At 47.3% G+C, this 18,328-nt stretch overlaps 3 protein-coding genes across 3 annotated transcripts in view; all 3 read left to right on the top strand.

Moving 5' to 3' along the window:
- The window catches only part of LOC307214740 (uncharacterized protein), a 35,227-nt gene extending 26,728 nt beyond the window's left edge, over nt 1–8,499 (top strand). Inside the window, exon 6 of the mRNA XM_079973701.1 lies at nt 6,408–8,499. Within this exon, the coding sequence (XP_079829827.1) occupies nt 6,408–7,903 (1,496 nt within the window). The 3' untranslated portion in view covers nt 7,904–8,499. The remainder of the gene's footprint in view (nt 1–6,407) is intronic.
- Nucleotides 1–18,328, top strand: part of LOC307214667 (uncharacterized protein) — a 92,274-nt gene that overhangs the window by 4,431 nt on the left and 69,515 nt on the right. The window lies entirely within an intron of this gene.
- Nucleotides 8,167–11,381, top strand: LOC307213940 (uncharacterized protein; the record flags this gene model as incomplete). The annotated part of the gene is made up of 3 exons (XM_079972176.1): nt 8,167–8,178; nt 8,495–9,354; nt 10,027–11,381. 3 exons carry the CDS (start codon nt 8,167–8,169, stop codon nt 10,439–10,441), a joined length of 1,287 nt encoding a protein of 428 aa, XP_079828302.1. The 3' UTR covers nt 10,442–11,381.

The raw sequence follows: 18,328 nt of genomic DNA, 5'->3' as shown, positions 1-18,328 counted from the left end.
TTAGAATTCTAGCCTTAGACCAGTCCTTGCACTCAACTTCACATTACATTGTGCCATGTCATCTTGTATACACCCAGATGTCATGTAGGGACAGTCTCTCCATTCTTTGATAGTCATCTGCCTTTGTGCACCTTTTCCTGCCTTAACCAGTCTGATTTTATAGTGACTGAGTCTCCTTATAACTCTTCAAAAATATAGAAAGGCCAGCTTTGGTTATGTTTTCCCCAATCTTTCTTCTAATTTCTTCATAACTGTAGCCTTGTTCACTTAATAGTACTATTTTACATTGCTTTCTGGGTGACCAGTCAACTCTTCGTGCCGTTTCTATAATTTTATTATGTTTTTCAACCTCACTAAATGAAAGAACACAGAAAACCAACCAACTTGTTAGCAATCACGTAACACACTGACAAAAGTCAACCTAAGCAAGTTGTGCTTCCTTTGTCTGGTTATTAGGTTTGATAGAACACGTTTGATAGAATACGTATAATTGAACAAACTTTCTTGGATTGCATTCTTGATTAAATTATCTTCCCACTGATATATAACTTTATAATATTACTCCAAAAGAAGTGGTGTTATTAGCCATCAAACCTCTGAAATACACTTTTTTCCCAAAAGGCTTCCACAATTTTGACCACTGCTGTTGGTGTTTAATCGCTTAGTCGTGTCCGACGCTTCGTGACCCCATGGACGCCAGGCACTCCTGTCTTCCACTGTCTCCTGCAGTTTGGTCAAACTCATGCTGGTAGCTTCAAGAACACTGTCCAACCATCTCGTCCTCTGCCATCCCCTTCTCCTTGTGCCCTCCATCTTTCCCAACATCAGGGTCTTTTCCAGGGAGTCTTCTCTTCTCATGAGGTGGCCAAAGTATTGGAGCCTCAGCTTCAGGGTCTGTCCTTCCAGTGAGCACTCAGGGCTGATTTCCTTCAGAATGGATCAGTTTGATCTTCTTGCAGTCCATGGGACTCTCAAGAGTCTCCTCCAGCACCATAATTCAAAAGCATCAATTCTTCAGTGATCAGCCTTCTTTATGGTCCAGCTCTCACTTCCATACATCACTACTGGGAAAACCATAGCTTTAACTATATGGACCTTTGTTGGCAAGGTGATGTCTCTGCTTTTTAAGATGCTGTCTAGGTTTGTCATTGCTTTTCTCCCAAGAAGCAGGCGTCTTTACATTTCGTGACTGCTATCACCATCTGCAGTGATCATGGAGCCCAACGAAGTAAAATCTCTCACTGCCTCCATTTCTTCTTCTTCTATTTGACAGGAGGTGATGGGCCCAGTGGCCATGATCTTCATTTTTTTGATGTTGAGCTTAAGGCCATATTTTGCGCTCTATTCTTTCACCCTCATTAAAAGTTTCTTTAATTCCTCCTCACTTTCTGCCATCAAGGTTGTGTCATCTGCATATCTGATATTTCTTCCGGCAATCTTAATTTTGGCTTGGGATTCATCCAGCCCAGCTTTAAATAAGCAGGGAGACAATATACAGCCTTGTTGTACTCCTTTTCCAATTTTGAACCAATCAGTTGTTCCATATCCAGTTCTAACTGTAGCTTCTTGTCCCACATAAAGATATCTCAGGAGACAGATGAGGTGATCAGGCACTCCCATTTCTTTAAGTTTGCTGTGGTCAACACAGTCAAAGACTTTTCCTTTGTCAATGAAGCAGAAGTAGATAATAATAATAATAATAATAATAATAATAATAATAATAATAATTTATTATTTATACCCCGCCCATCTGGCTGAGTTTCCCCAGCCACTCTGGGCGGCTCCCAATCAGTGTTAAAAACAGTACAGCATTACATATTAAAAACTTCCCTGAACAGGGCTGCCTTAAGATGTCTTCTGAATGTCAGGTAGTTCTTTATCTCTTTGACATCTGATGGGAGGGCGTTCCACAGGGCGGGCGCCACTACCGAGAAGGCCCTCTGTCTGGTTCCCTGTAGCCTCACTTCTCACAATGAGGGAACCGCCAGAAGGCCCTCGGCGCTGGATCTCAGTGTCCGGGCTGAACGATGGGGGTGGAGATGCTCCTTCAGGTATACAGGACCGAGGCCGTTTAGGGCTTTAAAGGTCAGCACCAACACTTTGAATCGTGCTCGGAAACGTACTGGGAGCCAGTGCAGATCTCTCAGAACCGGTGTTATGTGGTCCCGGCGGCCACTCCCAGTCACCAGTCTAGCTGCCGCATTCTGGATTAATTGCAGTTTCCGGGTCACCTTCAAAGGTAGCCCCACGTAGAGCGCGTTGCAGTAGTCCAAGCGTGAGATAAACAGAGCATGCACCACTCTGGCGAGACAGTCCGCGGGGAGGTAGGGTCTTAGCCTGCGTACCAGGTGGAGCTGGTAGACAGCTGCCCTGGACACAGAGTTAACCTGCGCCTCCATGGACAGCTGTGAGTCCAAAATGACTCCCAGGCTGCGCACCTGGTTCTTCAGGGGCACAGTTACCCCATTCAGGACCAGGGAATCCTCCACACCTGCCCGCCTCCTGTCCCCCAAAAACAGTACTTCTGTCTTGTCAGGATTCAACCTCAATCTGTTAGCCGCCATCCAACCTCCAACCGCCTCCAGGCACTCACACAGGACCTTCACCGCCTTCACTGGTTCTGATTTAAAGGAGAGGTAGAGCTGGGTGTCATCTGCATACTGATGAACACCCAGTCCAAACCCCCTGATGATCTCTCCCAGCGGCTTCATATAGACGTTAAAAAGCATGGGGGAGAGGACGGAACCCTGAGGTACCCCACAAGTGAGGGCCCAAGGGTCTGAACACTCATCCCCCACCACCACTTTCTGAACATGGCCCAGGAGGAAGGAGCGAAACCACTGTATGACAGTGCACCCAGCTCCCAGCCCCTCTAGACGGTCCAGAAGGATGTTATGGTCGATGGTGTCAAAGGCCGCTGAGAGATCCAGCAGAACTAGGAAACAGCTCTCACCTTTGTCCCTAGCCCGCCGGAGATCATCAACCAGCGCGACCAAGGCAGTTTCAGTCCCATGGTGAGGCCTGAATCCCGATTGGAAGGGATCCAAATGATCCGTTTCCTCCAGGCGTGCTTGGAGTTGTTCAGCAACCACCCGCTCAATCACCTTGCCCAAGAATGGCAGATTTGAGACTGGGCGATAGTTGGCCAAATTGGCCGGGTCTAAAGATGTTTTTTTAAGAAGCGGTTTAATGACCACCTCTTTCAGCGGGTCTGGGAAGGCTCCCTCACAGAGGGAAGCATTCACCACCCCGCAAAGCCCATCGCCCAGCCCTTCCCGGCTCGCTTTTATCAGCCAGGATGGGCAAGGATCAAGGAGACAGGTGGTCGGTTTCACTCGTCCAAGCAGCCTGTCCACATCCTCGGAGGTAACAGATTGAAATTGATTCCATATAACAGGACCAGACAGAACTCTAGCACTCTCCCGCCCTGGCCCTGCTCCCACTGTGGAGTCTACCTCCTTCTGAATCTGAGCGATTTTATCTGCAAAAAACTTTGCAAAAGCATTGCAGGAGATCTTGGGATCCCTACCAGGCCCCGGTGGTACAGGTGGTTCCGATAAACTGCGAACCACCTGAAAAAGTCTCCTGCTGCTGTTTTCTGCAGATGCAGTGGAGGCGGCGAAGAAGGCCCTCTTCGCCGTCGCCATTGCCACTTGGTAGGCTCGACGTTGAGCTCTAATCCGTGTCCGGTCTGATTCAGAATGAGTTTTCCGCCACCGGCGCTCTAGCCGTCTCAACGATTGTTTCATCACCCTCAGCTCCGGGGAAAACCACGGGGCTGTCCGGGCTCCATGCAATCGGAGAGGGCGCTTCGGAGCCAGACAGTCCATAGCCCTGGTTAACTCCGCATTCCAGTGTGCCACCAGGGAATCAGCTGAAAGGCCATCAACTTGGGATAAAGCATCCCCTACCACTCTCTGGAAGCCAATTGGATCCATTAAGTGGCGGGGGTGGACCATCCGAATCGGTCCCACCTCCCTGCGGAGGGGAAGGGTTGCGGAGAAGTCCAGTTGCACCAGGAAGTGATCTGACCATGGCACTTCTTTTGTTTAGCTTTTAGTTAATGTCAGATCACCAACATCTGTAGAGGTAAACACCAAGTCTAAGGCATGTCCGTGGCTATGAGTTGGGCCAGACTTATTCAGGGACAGCCCCATGGAGGCCATGCTTTCCACGAAGTCCCGAGCGGCCCCTTGTAAGGTCGTGTCGGCATGGATGTTAAAATCCCCTAGGACAACCAAGCTGGGTGTCTCCAGGAGAACATCCGCCACGACCTGAAGCAGCTCGGGCAGGGAATCCTTGGTGCAGCGGGGAGGTCGGTACACCAGTAGGAATCCTGTACTGCCCCTATTGCCCAACTTCCAGAACATGCACTCAGAAAACTGGGTCTTCCCAATAGGACGCCTGGTGCAGACTAATGACTTCCTAAAAATCACTGCAACCCCCCCTCCCCGCCCACATGACCTGGGTTGCTGTGCGTAAGAGAAACCTGGTGGGCAAGCAGCGGCAAGGACAGGCCCATCTGCCTCATCCAACCAGGTCTCTGTCACACATGCCAGGTCAAATCCTCCATCCACAATCAGGTCGTGGATGCCAGTGGTTTTATTCATCATTGACCTGGCATTGCACAGCAACACTTTCAGGTCATGTCGGTTTCCCTTGCTGATTACTGTATCCTTCCGGTCAGGACCAGACCTGGAGGCAGGGATAGTCCTCAAACAACGACTAAACCTGCCTCCTCGGTAATGACATGGTCTGGTCTTAGCATAACTCCTCCTCCTGCCCGTGATCACTGAGATCGGGTGTCCCAATACATCTCCCCCTGTGGAACCTGCCCCACCCAATCTATTGGCTGAGGCCCACTCCCAGGCAGCCATGACCCTTCCCCTTAAAAGGCAAAATACAAACTATATAATAATTTAACAGAATAATAATAATAATAAAACAAAACGGAACAAAACAAAGCAAGGAACAATAGTGCTGACTCAGTGCTTATCCCACCCCAAGCAAAAATAAAATAATGAAATAATATAAAATTTAAAAAACAACAACCACCATTTAAAGTGCTGCAAATTAAAAGCGATTAAAACATTTAAAACCATTTTGTCTATTGCTGCCGGTAGCTGCTCAGGCCTCTAAACTGTAGTGGTAGTGCAGGCCCCGCCCCCTAGGCCGGATGGAGTTGGCAGAAAAGGGAGATGTCTTTCTGGAACTCTCTAGCTTTCTCCATAATCCAGCGCATGTTTGCAATTTGGTCTCTGGTTCCTCTGCTCCTTTGAAATCCCGCTTGCACTCTTGGGAGTTCTCTGCTTTAGCCTGCCTTGTAGAATTTTAAGCATGACCTTGCTAGCATGTGAAATGACTGCAATTGTGTGGTAGTTGGAGCATTCTTTGGCACTGCCTTTCTTTGGGATTGGGATGTAGACTGATCTTCTCCAATCTTCTGGCCACTGCTGAGTTTTCCAAACTTGCTGGAATATTGAGTGTAGCAACTTAACAGTATCATCTTTTAAAATTTTAAATAGTTCATCTGGAATATCATCACTTCCACTGGCCTTGTTATTAGCAGTGCTTTCTAAGGCCCATTTGACTTCACTCTCCAGGATGTCTGGCTCAAGGTCAGCAACCACACTACCTGGGGTGTATGAGACATCCATATCTTTCTGGTATAATTCCTCTGTGTATTCTTGCCACCTCTTCTTGATGGCTTCTGCTTCTGTTAGCTCCTTACCACTTTTGTCCTTTATTATGGTAATCTTTGTACAAAGTGTTCCTTTCATATCTCCAATTTTCTTGAACAGATCTCTGCTTTTTCCATTCTATTGTTTTCCTCTATTTCTTTGCATAGCTTCTCTGAGTTATTCAAGTCCCTTCGCCACGGCAAGGCAGTGATCCATGAAGGGGATTTTGATCACTACTGTGTATCAAACAAAGCAACATTCAACAACTCATCAGAATCCCATGATAAATATGTTGGTTAATGACAAATAACACAGGTAATGAACACACACCCAATTTGACGCACAGTGTAAATTAATAATGCAGAGTTCTTAAGTGAAAGAATAAGATCTTTACTGAGTTAAAATTAACTTCTTCATAAAAACATGGTTCCAAACAGTTTGACTGAGATTACATACTGACTCTGCTCACAACTGAGGCAGACTGACTCTGACTGAAATCTTACAGAGAACACAGAGAGAAAATGGCTGCCAAGTCACGTCAGAGTGACTCAACAGTTAGCAGTTAAGCCTGAATGACTTTAGTAGACCCAAATGATTGTGCATTCCCAGCAGCTGCCAGCCTGTTTCCTGTTTCTGCTCTCATGTGTCTTTGTCACATGACACGACTCCCTTCAGTTCTTCTCCATTTATTCCAGAGGCTCTTATCCCTTTTTGTCTCCATTGCAGATTGCTATGTATCGGAAATCGAGAACAAAGCTGACCATGACAAAATCCCAAGAGAGGAGAAGCCAGGTAAAAATGTGGAGTGTAGAGAAAGCTGCAGTCAGAGCTCCCATTCCACTTCCCATCAACAAAATCTCATTGGAAAGAAACTCTATCAGTGCATGCAGTGTGAAAAGAGCTTCAGTCAGAACTCCAATCTCACTAAGCATCAGAGAATTCATACAGGCGAGAAACCCTATCAGTGTGTGGAATGTGGAAAGAGCTTCCGTCAGAGCTCCCATCTCATTTCCCATCAAAGAATTCATACAGGGGAGAAACCCTATCAGTGTGTAGAATGTGGAAAGAGCTTCAGTCAGAACTCCGATCTCACTTCCCATCAAAGAATTCATACAGGGGAAAAACCCTATAAATGTGTGGAATGTGGAAAGAGCTTCACTGATAGCTCCTCTCTCACTTCCCATCGAAGAATTCATACAGGGGAAAAACCCTATCGGTGTGTGGAATGTGGAAACAGGTTCAGGACACGCTACGAGCTCACTTCCCATCAAAGAATTCATACAGGGGAGAAACCCTATCAGTGTGTGGAATGTGGAAAGAGTTTCCGTCGGAGCTCCCATCTCACTTCCCATCAAAGAAATCATACAGGGGAGAAACCCTATCAGTGTGTGGAATGTGGAAAGAGCTTCAATGATAGCTCCTCTCTCACTTCCCATCAAAGAATTCATACAGGGGAAAAACCCTATCAGTGTGTGGAATGTGGAAAGAGGTTCAGGACATGCTACGAGCTCACTTCCCATCAAAGAATTCATACAGGAGAGAAACCCTATCAGTGCGTCGAATGTGGAAAGAGCTTCAGTCGGAGCTTTGCTCTCACTTACCATCAAAGAATTCATACAGGGGAGAAACCTTATCAGTGCGTGGGATGTGGAAAGAGCTTCAGTCGCAGCCAGAATCTCACTTCCCATCAAAGAATTCATACAGGGGAGAAACCCTATCAGTGTGTGGAATGTGGAAAGAGTTTCACTGATTGCTCCTCTCTCACTTCCCATCAAAGAATTCATACAGGGGAAAAACCCTATCAGTGTGTGGAATGTGGAAACAGGTTCAGGACACGCTACGAGCTCACTTCCCATCAAAGAATTCATACAGGGGAGAAACCCTATCATTGTGTGGAATGTGGAAAGAGCTTCATTGATAGCTCCTCTCTCACTTCCCATCAAAGAATTCATACAGGGGAAAAACCCTATCAGTGTGTTGAATGTGGAAAGAGTTTCAGTCACAGCCACAATCTCACTTCCCATCAAAGAATTCATACAGGGGAGAAACCCTATCAGTGTGTGGAATGTGGAAAGAGCTTCAATCAGAGCTCCGCTCTCACCTCCCATAAAAGAATACATACAGGGGAGAAACCTTATCAATGTGTGGAATGTGGAAAGAGCTTCAGTCACAGCCACCATCTCACTTCCCATCAAAGAATTCATACAGTGGCAAAACCCTAACAGTGTGTGGAATGTGGAAAGAGCTTCAGTCACAGCCACCATCTCACTTCCCCTCAAAGAATTCATACAGGGGCAAAACCCTATCTGTGTGTGGAATGTGGAAAGAGCTTCCGTCAGAGCTCCCATCTCACTTCCCATCAAAGAATTCATATAGGTGAGAAACCGTATCAGTGTGTGGAATGTGGGAAGAGCTTCACTGATAGCTCCTCTCTCACTTCCCATCAAAGAATTCATACAGGGGAAAAACCCTATCGGTGTGTGGAATGTGGAAACAGGTTCAGGACACGCTACGAGCTCACTTCCCATCAAAGAATTCATACAGGGGAGAAACCCTATCATTGTGTGGAATGTGGAAAGAGCTTCCGTCAGAGCTCCCATCTCACTTCCCATCAAAGAATTCATACAGGGGAGAAACCCTATCAGTGTGTGGAATGTGGAAAGAGCTTCAATCAGAGCTCCGCTCTCACCTCCCATAAAAGAATACATACAGGGGAGAAACCTTATCAATGTGTGGAATGTGGAAAGAGCTTCAGTCACAGCCACCATCTCACTTCCCATCAAAGAATTCATACAGTGGCAAAACCCTAACAGTGTGTGGAATGTGGAAAGAGCTTCAGTCACAGCCACCATCTCACTTCCCCTCAAAGAATTCATACAGGGGCAAAACCCTATCTGTGTGTGGAATGTGGAAAGAGCTTCCGTCAGAGCTCCCATCTCACTTCCCATCAAAGAATTCATACAGGTGAGAAACCGTATCAGTGTGTGGAATGTGGGAAGAGCTTCACTGATAGCTCCTCTCTCACTTCCCATCAAAGAATTCATACAGGGGAAAAACCCTATCAGTGTGTGGAATGTGGAAACAGGTTCAGGACACGCTACGAGCTCACTTCCCATCAAAGAATTCATACAGGGGAGAAACCCTATCAGTGTGTGGAATGTGGAAAGAGTTTCCGTCGGAGCTCCCATCTCACTTCCCATCAAAGAAATCATACAGGGGAGAAACCCTATCAGTGTGTGGAATGTGGAAAGAGCTTCAATGATAGCTCCTCTCTCACTTCCCATCAAAGAATTCATACAGGGGAAAAACCCTATCAGTGTGTGGAATGTGGAAAGAGGTTCAGGACATGCTACGAGCTCACTTCCCATCAAAGAATTCATACAGGAGAGAAACCCTATCAGTGCGTCGAATGTGGAAAGAGCTTCAGTCGGAGCTTTGCTCTCACTTACCATCAAAGAATTCATACAGGGGAGAAACCTTATCAGTGCGTGGGATGTGGAAAGAGCTTCAGTCGCAGCCAGAATCTCACTTCCCATCAAAGAATTCATACAGGGGAGAAACCCTATCAGTGTGTGGAATGTGGAAAGAGTTTCACTGATTACTCCTCTCTCACTTCCCATCAAAGAATTCATACAGGGGAAAAACCCTATCAGTGTGTGGAATGTGGAAAGAGGTTCAGGACACACTACGTCCTCACTTCCCATCAAAGAATTCATACAGGGGAGAAACCCTATCAGTGTGTGGAATGTGGAAAGAGCTTCATTGATAGCTCCTCTCTCACTTCCCATCAAAGAATTCATACAGGGGAAAAACCCTATCAGTGTGTTGAATGTGGAAAGAGTTTCAGTCACAGCCACAATCTCACTTCCCATCAAAGAATTCATACAGGGGAGAAACCCTATCAGTGTGTGGAATGTGGAAAGAGCTTCAATCAGAGCTCCGCTCTCACCTCCCATAAAAGAATACATACAGGGGAGAAACCTTATCAATGTGTGGAATGTGGAAAGAGCTTCAGTCACAGCCACCATCTCACTTCCCATCAAAGAATTCATACAGTGGCAAAACCCTAACAGTGTGTGGAATGTGGAAAGAGCTTCAGTCACAGCCACCATCTCACTTCCCCTCAAAGAATTCATACAGGGGCAAAACCCTATCTGTGTGTGGAATGTGGAAAGAGCTTCCGTCAGAGCTCCCATCTCACTTCCCATCAAAGAATTCATACAGGTGAGAAACCGTATCAGTGTGTGGAATGTGGGAAGAGCTTCACTGATAGCTCCTCTCTCACTTCCCATCAAAGAATTCATACAGGGGAAAAACCCTATCGGTGTGTGGAATGTGGAAACAGGTTCAGGACACGCTACGAGCTCACTTCCCATCAAAGAATTCATACAGGGGAGAAACCCTATCATTGTGTGGAATGTGGAAAGAGCTTCCGTCAGAGCTCCCATCTCACTTCCCATCAAAGAATTCATACAGGGGAGAAACCCTATCAGTGTGTGGAATGTGGAAAGAGGTTCAGGACACACTACGTCCTCACTTCCCATCAAAGAATTCATACAGAGGAGAAACCCTATCATTGTGTGGAATGTGGAAAGAGCTTCCGTCAGAGCTCCCATCTCACTTCCCATCAAAGAATTCATACAGGGGAGAAACCCTATCAGTGTGTGGAATGTGGAAAGAGCTTCAGTCAGACCTTCTCTCTCACTTCCCATCAAAAAATTCATACAGGGGTGAAACCCTATCAGTGTGTGGAATGTTGAAAGAGCTTCACTGATAGCTCCAATCTCACTTCCCATCAAAGAATCCATACAAAGGTGGGGAAAAACATACAGCTTTAGAATCCAGGCCTTTGGCTAATTGACGTGTATGAAAATCAAAGTGTTATGGGCCTTAATTTATGATGAGTTTAAAAAAATGTTTGGAATAACCTTTCTAAAAAGACCAGAGGGAATTCTGTTAAGTATTGTTGGCAGGGACATCCCGGATGCCTTTAGGGAGGTATTCTTATATGCAACGGCTGCAGCTTGGACTTTGGTGGGAAAGGGGTGGAAGGAAGAAGAAGTGCCGACAATAATGGACTGGCATAACAAGCTACAAGAATTTGATGAAATGCAGTTGACAAATAGCCTGAGAGGCAATTCAAAACAAAAATGTATGGAAAAGTGGGATAGATATATGTTCAAAAATACAGTAATGGTTCGCTATCTATGCTAGCATTCAATTGACGTTGGAAAGAGTCTGAGTTGAGAAATAAGACAAAGGGTACATATTGATATAGGAATGTATTAGATAAAATGTAAAGAAATATACAGTAATAAGAGCACATTCATTTGTGAAAAAGGAATATACAACGGGATAGACAGGAAGTCCAAAGTGTTGGTACATATATGATTTTGGAATAATTTTTTGTCCTTGTTTTCTTTTTCTTTTAGCATATAAACTTTGTATACATGTTGAAAATTATAGTATAATAAGCCTTGTGATGTTACATGATAATATTTACCAATGTAACATAAGAACATTAATAAATAATTTTCTTGAAAAAAAATCTAATGCCCTTTTAACATGTGATGTTTTGTGTTTTTATGTTGTGTTTTATGTTGTAACCATCCTGAGACCTGTGGGTGTAGGGAATAGGCGCCAACTCTTAAAGGCCTAGGGGTCTTTGCCCCACCCCCAATAAAATATTTAAGGATGCCACCCCCAAGTTTTTGGTGTGTGTTTTTTCAAACACAACCTTTTATTCTTCTCTTAAAAAATTAAAAAATAAACTCACAAAGGTCATGAAGAAAACAAAATGCAAGAAAATACAAACGTGGACAGGTCCCATCTTTGCGGGTGAAGCGCAGAAGTTGCTTTGAAGCAACGTTTCCCAAACTTGGGTCCCCAGCAGCTCCCGGCCTACAGTTCCCATCATCCCTCCCCATTGGTCCTGCTAGCTAGTAAGGTTCTGCAGTTGTAAGAATGTGAAACCAAGATTGAATTACCGTATTGCCTCTGTTAATTGGGCTTTATTGCTGGATTGCTTCTAACAAACAAGTTTCTTTAGTTGGCTCCATTGATTTCTGATTGGGTTAATGTTTGGGCTATTCCCAAGCCATTCCAGCAATGGAATAGGATTATCTTGAAAGCACCTGTCAGGGAACTGCCATCGGAAGAACAGGTGGTGGGACGGCTCCAGGAGGATAGAAGAGATTCAGCAGCAGAAGAGGGAACCAGTAGGGGGGGAGTAGGAGCTTCCAGGGACAGGAAGTCGGAGGGGAGGCTCTGGGACACTTCCAGTGAGAACAGTGAGGAGGTATCGAGGCCCCCTTTAGCGACCCCCACCCCTCGCCGGAAGCTGTCACGCGTTTCCGTCAAGCAGCTTTTATGCTGGAAACGTTTCCGCAAGCGCCCACTGTCGGATTCTACCAGTGACTGACGGAGCCATGTCCAAGGGCTCCGCTCAAGGCAGAGCTTTGCTACGTTAAGCAAACTCCGAGGGACTAACCCTTTTACGCACAAGTAGCTCATTGTCCCATCACAGCAATCCGACAGTCCCTGAAAGCGCTTGTGCAAGGAGAGGCATCATGAGCAACCCAGCCGGAGCCGGCGAAGGGGAAGCAGCTGCAGCCGTTCCAAACCTGGAAGAAAGGTACAGGATGTTGGAGATGCAGTTAGCCCTGCAAACGGCTAGGCTTGAGGAGAGGAGGGCTCACGATGCAGAGAAGGGAAAAGCCACCCAAGTCTCAAGGAAGGTGCCGGGACTGGTGCAGAAATTTGGGGGTGATCTCAGGAACTATCAAGCCTTTAGGACAGAAATGCAATATGCCCTTAATCTGCAGTTTGATGATTTTCCTGATGAGGAATCAAGGGTGGGGTATGTGATTGGCCATCTAGAAAAAGGGGCGAGAGACTGGGTGAGGCCCCTGATGGCAGCCAATAACCAGGTCCTAAAGGACACAAGGAAGTTTTTCCGCGCCATGGATCTGATGTTCTCCAGTGAGATTGAGCAGGGAGTGGCGCGCAGACAGTTAATGGCGTGTAAGCAAGGGAACCGATCTGTCCGTGAGTACTGGACTGAGTTCACCATGTTGATCCATAAATTAAGTTGGGATTTGTCTGCGGAACCGATACAAATGCTGTTCGAAGAAGGATTATCTTCGGCAGTAAAAGATGAACTTTCCCGGGCGCCCAGGGCAGAGTCTGTGGACCATTTGACCAAATCCGCGCTGGCCATAGGAGCACGCCAGGAGGCCAGAGCCCTGGAGAAGCGGGAAGGGAAAGAGGAGCGTTGGAGGGATTTCCGCATTCCAGAGATTCCAGAGCAGCCTTCCCAGCCAGCAGAGCCGATGGAAATCAGAACAGCGCGCGCGCGCGCAGTTTCAAACCCCAGCGAAGGGCGGAAGAAGGAGGGGAAAGGCGCCAAGAAATGTTTTCTCTGCCAACAGCCAGGTCACTTTGCCAGGGTTTGTCCGCAAAGAAAGGAATGGCAAGGAATGGCGGGAGCTGTTGGGGAGGAGGAGGAGGGAGCTAAGGAGTCAGTAAAAGCCAACGCCTGGCTGGAACCATCAGGGCACAGCAGCCAGGCCAAGGATCAGTGAATGTGCCCACGCCGGAACCGCCAAGACCAGCGCTAGTAATAGAGGTGTTGTTAGAGCTGGCAAACGGACACCCTCTAAAGGTTAAGGCGCTATTAGACTCAGGCAGCTCCTGCAACTTTATGAGTAAGGAGTTTGCAGCTGCACACCAGATACAAACCATCCCTTTAAAAAATCCCCTGCAGGTGACCACGATTGATGGGAGGGCGCTGTTGGGAGGAGAAGTTAACCAGCAGACTGTCCCCATGACAGTGAGGGTGGCAAGACACACGGAACTGATAGCGTTTAATATAGCCACTTTGGGAGGAGCGCCCATCATTTTGGGGATGAGCTGGCTAGCGCTGCATGATCCGCTTGTGGGATGGCATCAGAGAGTGGTTGCCTTTGGGTCAGCACATTGTATGGGACACTGCACGGAAAAGGGGGGCCAAGTAGGTACCCAGGCCACGTTAGCAAAGATAGAAGCAACGGATCAAGGTAGGGTACCACGACAATATGCAGATTTTGCCAACGTCTTCAGCGAAAGGGAAGCAAATAAACTACCCCCGCACAGACCCTTTGACTGCCAAATCAACTTACTCCCAGGAGCACAATTGCCAGTGGGCAAGGTGTATGCAATGTCAGACAGGGAGATGCAGGAGTTAAGGGAGTTTATTGCCAAAAACCTCAAGCGTGGGTTCATCAGAGAGTCACGAGCGGTGGGGGGTAGCCCAGTGTTCTTTGTGGACAAAAAAAATTCAGACAAACCAAGATTGGTTGTGGACTTCCGGGCCCTAAACACAGTGTCCAAACCCGTGACTTTCCCTATGCCCAGAATTGATGACATTCTGACCCGGGTGAGAAAAGGGAAAATTTTTACCAAGCTGGACCTGAGGGGGGGTTATAACCTGATACGTATGAGAAAGGGAGATGAGTGGAAAACCACTATGTTCACCCCCTTGGGGGCCTTTGAGTACTGTGTTATGCCTTTCGGCCTCCGGGGGGGTCGGCAGTTTTTCAATCATTCATGAACCACGTCCTAGGACCACTGCTCTACAAGAACTGCGCTGCGTTCTTAGATGATGTACTGGTGTACTCAGAGGATGAAGAGCAGCATGTGCGAGATGTACGAGAGGTACTGAGCAAACTGCAAGAAAACCAGCTGTGGGTAAAACTGGAGAAGTGTCAGTTTCACACCAGAGAGGTGGAATTCCTAGGGTACCGGTTGTCAGACAAGGGGCTGGCCATGGATCCTAGCAAGGTGCAAGCGGTACTGGAATGGAGGCCACCGAAAACTAAGAAAGATGTGCAAAGGTTTTTGGGGTTCGGAAACTTCTGTCGGAAGTTCATCAAGAACTTTGCCCACTTAACGGCCCCCATCACGGATTGTCTCAGCAGTAAGAAGAAATTTGTCTGGACGGAAGAAGCGCAGCGAGCATTCGAAAGTTTAAAGAGGGCGTTTGCTTCGGAAGAACAACTCTTACACGTGGATCTGCAGCAGCCGATGAGAGTGGAAACTGACGCGTCTGACAGAGCGGTGGGCGCCGTACTCCTACAGCCGGGACAAGATACGTCAGAATGGAGACCGTGTGCCTTCTTCTCGAGGAAATTGAACAAATCCAAGAGGAACTATACCGTGTACGACAGGGAATTACTCGCCATCCATGAAGCGTTCAAGAGATGGCGACACCTGTAGATTGGGGCGCAACACAAGGTTCAAGTGCGGACAGACCACAAAAATCTAGAATACTGGAGGACAGCCCGAGTACTGAACCAGAGACAAGTAAGATGGGCGCAAGAGTTCTCCAAGTTCAATTTTGAAATTCGCTACGTGCCAGGGGCAGAGAATGTCAGAGCGGACGCTCTCTCCAGAAAACCTGAGTACTTAGAGGGGGAAGGAGCGGCGGAAGAAAGACATATCATCTCTGAGGACCACTGGGTTTGTGGGGCGGTATTGGTGGGGCAAAGAGAACTGGTAGAAGGTATTGAGAACGATGAATATGCCCAAGAAAAGCTTAGGGAACTCAGGGAGACAGGTGAGAACACAGGGGGGTTTGAGGAAAAGAACGGAAAACTATATTACAAAGGGGCACTCTACATACCAGATGGGGAACTAAGAGGGTGGGTGCTCAAACAGTTGCATGACAGCCCCACGGCGGGGCACTTCGGGCAGCACAAGACCATGTGGTTGGTTACCAGGGAGTTTTGGTGGCCCAAGGTGAGGGAAGACGTGCGGGAGTATGTCAGGGGATGTGACAGGTGCCAAAGAGCAAAGGGAGAGAGGTTGGCGCCAGCAGGGTTATTAGAACCCTTACCCACCCCAGAAAGGCCATGGGAGATGGTATCCATAGATTTTATGACCGATCTACCGAAATCCAAAGGGAAAACCGCGGTCATGGTGGTAGTAGATCTACTAACTAAGATGTGCCATTTTATAGCTTGTTCACATGCAGTCACAGCAGAAGAAACCGCAAGGTTGTTTGTAAAGCATATTTTCAGGTTGCATGGCGCCCCCTTGAGGGTTTTGAGCGACAGAGGGAAACAATTTACTTCCAGGTTCTGGAGGAAACTAATGAGCTTGTTGCATGTGGAGGTAAGTTTTTCCACCGCCAGGCACCCAGAAACAAATGGGCAAGCAGAAAGGGCAAACGGGGTTTTGCAACAATATCTGAGGTGTTATGTAAAGGACAGAGAAACTGATTGGGTAGATAAGTTACCTCTGGCAGAATTTGCCTACAACAACGCGGAAAACGTGTCCACAGGGATGAGTCCCTTTCTGGCCAATTATGGGTGTCACCCTCGAGCATTCCCAGGAGAAGGAGGAGAGCACTGGAGTGTACCAGCGGCGGAACACTTTGTGGAAGAAATGGAAGCGATCCACCGGCAGCTCCAACTCAACTTGGAGAAAGCCAAAGAAGCATATAAGAAACAAGCAGACAGAAATAGGAGGGAAGGTGAAACCATAAGGGTGGGAAACCGGGTGTGGCTATCCACCCAAGGACTGCCGTTTAAGGGAGGGTGTAAGAAATTGAGACCCAAACGGTTGGGACCCTTTGAGGTCATACAACAGGTGAACCCAGTAGCCTTCAAACTCAGATTGCCCAGTCACATGAAATTGCACCCCGTATTTCACAGATCATTACTGTCACCGTACTGAGAGGGACGGGAGTGGGGGGAACGTGAGAGGGGGGTCACCCAAACACCTGTCATTGAAGAGAGAGAACGCAACATGGAAGTGGCAGGAATCATTGATTCCAGGTGGAAGGGGAATCGGGTGGAATACTTGGTAGAATGGGAGGGGGAGGAAGAGTCAGGAAACACGTGGGTGCCGGCGGAAGAAGTCCACGGCGAGGTTCTGATAGAAACGTTCCATCAGCGTTTCCCAAGAAAACCGCAGCCGGTGGAGCGATTTAGGAGGGAATACTTCGGAACCACTGATGAGGAAGGGGTGTTTGAAGGGTTCCCAGAGTCAGGGAGTGAGGAGGCGGCATACTCCGACGAAGAAGAGGAAGACGGGGAAGGAAATGGAAGGCAGTGGCTAGAAGTGTTTGAATCCTCTCAGGACGAGGAGAGTTCCTTCCGAGGCTTTCCAGCCTCACCGCCTGTAGAAGGGGAGGCGGGAGGGGATAGAGGGGGGCCTGGAGGGGAGGTGGATGTCAGGGAACTGCCATCGGAAGAACAGGTGGTGGGAGGGCTCCAGGAGGATAGAAGAGATTCAGCAGCAGAAGAGGGAACCAGTAGGGGGGGAGTAGGAGCTTCCAGGGACAGGAAGTCGGAGGGGAGGCTCTGGGACACTTCCAGTGAGAACAGTGAGGAGGTATCGAGGCCCCCTTTAGCGACCCCCACCCCTCGCCGGAAGCTGTCACGCAGGGAATCTAGGAGACGCGTTTCCGTCAAGCAGCTTTTATGCTGGAAACGTTTCCGCAAGCGCCCACTGTCGGATTCTACCAGTGACTGACGGAGCCATGTCCAAGGGCTCCGCTCAAGGCAGAGCTTTGCTACGTTAAGCAAACTCGGAGGGACTAACCCTTTTACGCACAAGTAGCTCATTGTCCCATCACAGCACCTTTTGCACACAGCAGCAACATGACATGGAGCTGAATCCTGTTGAAATAGAAAATAAATATATAAATAATTATTTATATAAATGCTTCAGTATCTGGGTAAAGATCACCTGTGGAAGCCTTCAGTTTGGGCTAAAGTATTTCAATTATATATTTGAGGGCATTTACATTCCCATTAATGACGAAAATTCTGACAACACCTTTTGCTGCCATACAACCTCAGATCATCACACTATCTGGGTGTTTCATGGTCGGTGTAATGCAAGTAGCATGTAAATCTTCTCTGATTTCCCCCCTTGTGTATTTCATGCCATCACTACCAAGCAAGGAGATTTGAGTCTCATCCCTCCAAATAACACTGTCCCATTGTTCCACTGTCCAGTTAACATGGGTTTAATCTTTTCAACCTTTGCTTGAGAGATTTTCTTTAGTTGTGTAAGACTCTTCGTGACCCCATGGACCATAGCACGCCATGCACTCCTGTCTTCCACTGCCTCCCACAGTTTGGTTAAACTCATGCTTTAGAGATAACAATGGCTTTTCCCTTAGAATTCTAACATTTAGACCAGTCCTTGCACTCAACTTCACATTACATCTCGCCATGTGATCTTGTATACACCAAGATGATTTTCTTGGAACGCTCTGTCACAAGAGACTAGGGCCCTGCGGGACCTGACATCTTTCCGCAGGGCCTGCAAGACAGAGCTGTTCCACCAGGCCTTTGGTCAGGGCGCAGCTTGACCCCCTCCTCTGGCAATCTGCACAGAATTTTGCTTAATGGTTGCCATCAATTTTGATTTTAATTAATTTTATAATGAATGTTTTTAGAATGTTGGATTATTTTGATTGTTGTTAGCCACCCTGAGCCCAGCTTCGGCTGGGGAGGGTGGGATATAAATAAAATTTATTATTATTATTATTATTATTATTCTGTCAGGTAGAGACAGTCTCTCCATTCTTTGTTCGTCACTTGCCTTTCTGCATGTTTTCCTGCCTTTACCAGTCTGATTTTGTAGTGGCTGAG

Source organism: Podarcis cretensis, assembly GCF_951804945.1.
Source record: "Podarcis cretensis genome assembly, chromosome: 4".
Taxonomy (NCBI): Eukaryota; Metazoa; Chordata; class Lepidosauria; order Squamata; family Lacertidae; genus Podarcis; species Podarcis cretensis.
The sequence above is the reverse complement of the archived record's forward strand: the minus strand, read 5'-3'. Positions and strand labels throughout refer to the sequence as shown.